Consider the following 4,769-nt stretch of genomic DNA (forward strand, 5'->3'; position numbering starts at 1 on the left):
TATTGGAGAATTCATTAGGACGCTTTTGCAATAGGGCAGGAAAATTGATGAAGCCCTTTGTTATGCGGTGATGGGGACATATAGAGGAAGGGAAAGACCTGAAGAAATAGGGGAGAGAGCCGACTGACCGTGTCTTGTGGGACACGGAAAATGTGACTCCCAGGGTCTGGCTGGCGACAACACAAGGTGACAAGGAAGGTAAGCACTGAATTATGTTTCCTGGACTTGTCAGGTAGGAGGCCAAAAGGAAAGGCAGGTGTGGTGGAGGAGTAGGGAAGTAACCAGACTGCAGCTGGTGGGGCAGGGAGAGAGGAGAGCCAGCAAGTGTGACTGTACTTTGGAAAAAGCTTGGCTGGAGAGTAGAAAAGAGAAGACATGCAATGTAGAGAGATGCCAGGGGATGGTGTTTTAATTTTAAAACGGCAATGAGTTATGCAAATTTAAGTAGAGAGGCTGGAGTGGGAGAGAGGGTGAAATTGAAAGTCAAGTGAATGAGGAGATATCTGAGGAAGGTGGTCTTTAAAGCGTGGGAGGGATGGTTAGTCCAGGACAGTACTTGTGTCTGCCCCTCTGCCCAAGGCTGCTATGTTAGTACTAGCCTCAGGATGTCCCGAGGATGCCATAAGATAACATTGTTAAAGGATTTCCCCCATGCCTAGCATAGAGCAAGTATTCAGGGTATGTATTTATTATGAGTATGAGAGACAGTGACCTGTGGCTGAGGCTGGGCTGTCTGCTGTGAAAGTGATACAAGAAGCAATGGCATTAACCATTGGGAGCTTGTGGCCTGAGTCTCATCAGTCTGAGCAAACAGACATGTCCCAGACCGGTACTGGCCAATACAGATGTTAATGAACAATGCAAGGTGAGGCGAAGCTGGCTCTGCCCAGGAAGAGACCACCTAGGGTGGTACTGACTGCCTTCCCAGTGCTAGCCCTGTGCAGATTCGAAAAGAAATGAATTTTATCCCCGGGCAGATGGGTGGGGAATTTTTGAATGCTATTTGCAAGACTTTGGTAAAAATGCTTCATGAATCCTGCCTTGTCACAAGCATGCATGAAAGTTGTGCTTTAGCTCAGGCCTAATGGGCTTTATATAGTAGAGTACTGATTTTCTTTCATGTTTTAATAGAATTCGATTTAATATTTGCTTTCTGCTCTAGCTGCTTGCTGTTGACTGATTCAACACAGAATCCTTCCCTGGTGCCCCCCGACCTTGTTGTTATTCCTTCATTTTGTGTGTTGGCAGTTGATTCCTGTCTCCAGCATGAACCACTTTACACATGTCTTCGTTCAGCTGGCGACAGTCACGTGCGTGAATCCCGAATGCATTACTATCTGGAGCGGCTGCTCCAGCAGACCTAGCATTTAGAAGGGGGGCTTCTGGGCAGGATTCATTTCCATCAGTTAGGCACTGGGGAGATGCAAAGCTCGGCTTGGGAACCTGAGGCTGTGATCTGTTCTGTTCTTAGGCAGGAGGTTCTCCAACTTAATCTCAAAATGGCCAACGCTGTGGCCATTAATTTAGCAACATTTTGTCCTCCTACGAAGTACCAGGCTTCCTAGAGTTTTCAACAAGGCCAGGGTGAGAACAGCAGTCATAGAGCTGTCCAGAGGGAAGGAGCTGCCCTTCCTGAGTCCCAGTGAGCCTGGCTGGTTTGTAGGAGAAAGTTTATTCGAATCTCGTGTGACCCGACCACCAACATTTGCAGCACCATATCCATGTAAGTTTGGGGTTGGAGACAGCTTTCCCTTAGTTGAAAAAGATAGCTGGTTTCACTAGCAGGCAGCACAGGGATATAGTTAAAAACATGAGCTTTGGAATCATGAATCAGGCAGGTATACGTGTTCATACTTGCTTCGGTTTTCTTGCAGACCAAAAGATCTACAGCCAGTCCCCATTCTCAGCTTTAGTTTCTCTTCCTATAAAATTGAGTTAATGATTGTGTCTTCCCAGTAGGTTTTCTGAGAGGTGGGATGGGGTGTTAAGTGCATGCAAAGTAGCTAGCAAAGTGTCTAGAACAACCCCCTCTATGCTTTTCTTGTGTCATGGTGTCAAACATGGTGGTTGCATGAATCTTCCATCAACCTTGCCTCTTGTCTGTGCACTAAAGCTTGTGCAATGTGAATATTCATCTATCCAGGTATTCTGGCAGCCTGTCATACAGAGAAACATGCCTACCACCATGTACACACTATGTAGATCTCAAATTGTGTGAGATTTTATGCAGGATATAAGAATATGTTGGGGCTTTGGGTAGGACACTCATATCCCTCAACCGTTGAGTTTTACACCAGTGAAGAAAAGACAAAGAATCCAATCAGTGTCCAATATATAGACATATCATTGACACTAAAGCTGGAAGATGTGGCTTGGTCCTAAGAACAAAAAGACTTGAACCCCGGGTTTTGCATCCTCCTCTTCCTTGGGACACATTATTGAAAGAAGGAGAGCCCCAGTGGGGATGACTGAAAAGGGAATTTGGGACAGGTTGTCATTTCTGCCCACCATTTTTTCTCAGAATAGATTGAAGCATGGAGATTTGGGATTGAAGGAGGGGAGGGGAGCTATGCATTTGATGAGGGTGGGAACACACCAAAGATAGATGGAGAGACATTGGACAAGGAAGCTTCTTCTCAGACTCACTGGGCCTTTCTTTGTCTACTTACAGGTGTTCCATCAGGTCCCAGAAATGTCATCTCCATCGTCAATGAGACATCCATCATTCTGGAGTGGCACCCTCCAAGAGAGACAGGTGGGAGGGATGATGTGACCTACAATATCATCTGTAAAAAGTGCCGGGCAGACCGCCGGAGCTGCTCTCGATGCGATGACAACGTGGAGTTTGTGCCAAAGCAGCTGGGCCTGACTGAGTGCCGTGTCTCCATCAGCAGCTTGTGGGCCCACACCCCCTACACCTTTGACATCCAGGCTGTCAATGGAGTCTCCAGCAAGAGCCCCTTCCCCCCACAGCACGTCTCTGTCAACATCACCACAAACCAAGCTGGTAAGTCTGGAGGCATTTCTGCCCTTCCTTGTCTGTGTGGCTGGCTCTTTGTCCATCTCTGTGCAAGAACAAAGCTGCAGCCACGCCCATCCTGTTAGTCTGCCCTCAGACCTCCTCCTAGGACTGAAGGTGTCAGGAGGAAATGGGTGTAAGGTTTCACTTCTGAAAGGGAGCTGGATCCTGAGGGATTTTCTTGTGCCCAGCACAAAAGCAAAGATGTATATCCAAGCCAGAGTAGGGCCCAGTGCTCTGCCTCCAGCTGGGACTCAACAAATGCCTTTGGAAAGATGGATGGATAGACAGACAGATGGATGGATGGGTAGGTGGATGGGTGGAAGCCATGCACAGTCTTGAGAATACCAGTGCCACTCTATTAGAAAACCCAAGGAAAGAAACTTTCCAGTAATCATGTGATAAAGTCAGCCTTACCTTTATCGATTACATTTCAATTAAACCCATGTAATTCAAGAGTGCATTTTACTTCATAGCTGGCTCAGATGAATGCTACACTGTTACAGAGACCTCAGATTNGTGCCTGACTTAGAATCTTGAGGAGCTCCCCCACTGCCGTCAAGGGAATCAGTGAAAGGGGTGGGAAGCGAATGGGCTCCTGCCCTTCTCCAAGGTCCTGAACCAGCTCGGCACGCTGTATCACAACCAGTTCTTCTGGGACGATGGTCATTCTTGTCCAGTCTCTCCCAGGAATTCTACACTGAGTGAGGGAATAATGGAAGAAGAATAAGTGCCTCAGGAGGGAAAGAAAAAGGGAAAGAAAGAGAGCTGAACATAGGCCTGGGAGTGTCATAGCTACACAAGGCAGCTAGAAAGAATAAAAAGAGGTTTTTATTTGTTTGTTTTGACATAGTTTTCAACTAACCAGCTACCAAAGAACAAACCACAGCTGAACATGAAGCTGACTTCATGTTTATTTTATAACTCTATTACCTTTCTGACAATTGCGAACTTTCCCTCTTTGAGCTTATGTTATCCTCCAACCCATTTTGCTTTCAGCTCTGTATGCTGTATTGAGGGCAAAAGCAGGACAATTACCCAGACTTGGTTCCCTGCGTGTTTTGCCTCTGTTGAAGACCTCTTAAGACCTCTACAGCTCCATTTCCTGTCTGCCTTCACTCCTTGACTCCCACCTCTCCATAAAATCTTAAAGAACTTTCCTTTTTCAGGAAGTCTTCCAGTCACTCAGACGTGGTTTCTTGAAGTAGCTATTTCACAGCAAGCAATGGGTAAAGAGATGGAACTATAATTTTTGATGACTAATCCTGGACCACCACTGCCCGTATCTTCCTGGCCTCTTGTACCGCACTTCTTTCACCTGGGGCCATTTTCTGGTTTCCTTCCCTTGATGTCATTTTCTGGTCTCTTTCTTTATGCCTTCTTAACTCAATCCACATTGAGGTATGCAGTCATTTTTTCCAAACTATAGTCTTGACTATTCTCAACCATGAGAATATTACCTCTTTGCATTCTTGGCTCACGGTATTCACAAGGCTTGAATATAAAATTTCTTTCCTGGCTCATTCCCAGACCCTACCTCACATCTTTCTTCTAAATGGATATTGAGAGGACACAATTCATTGTAGGAGTAAAGAAGAGGTTTTCTTGCCCATAGGTGGAGGAAGAACAAACAAGGCTAAATATCATGTCAAAGCCAGACATCTCTCGGCAGGCCAGGAAGCATATGTATAGGCGTGCCTTGTTTAATTGTGCTTTGCTTTATTTCACTTCACAGATATTACTTTTTTTT

General features: G+C 45.9%; 1 protein-coding gene across 1 annotated transcript in view; it reads left to right on the forward strand.

Moving 5' to 3' along the window:
- EPHB1 (EPH receptor B1) overlaps positions 1-4,769 on the forward strand; it is a 323,417-nt gene that overhangs the window by 175,724 nt on the left and 142,924 nt on the right. The window contains exon 3 of the mRNA XM_019654615.1: positions 2,672-3,007. Coding sequence (XP_019510160.1) covers positions 2,672-3,007 — 336 coding nt within the window. The remainder of the gene's footprint in view (positions 1-2,671; positions 3,008-4,769) is intronic.

The sequence above is a fragment of the Hipposideros armiger genome, unplaced genomic scaffold (assembly GCF_001890085.2).
Source record: "Hipposideros armiger isolate ML-2016 unplaced genomic scaffold, ASM189008v1 scaffold_226, whole genome shotgun sequence".
Taxonomy (NCBI): domain Eukaryota; kingdom Metazoa; phylum Chordata; class Mammalia; order Chiroptera; family Hipposideridae; genus Hipposideros; species Hipposideros armiger.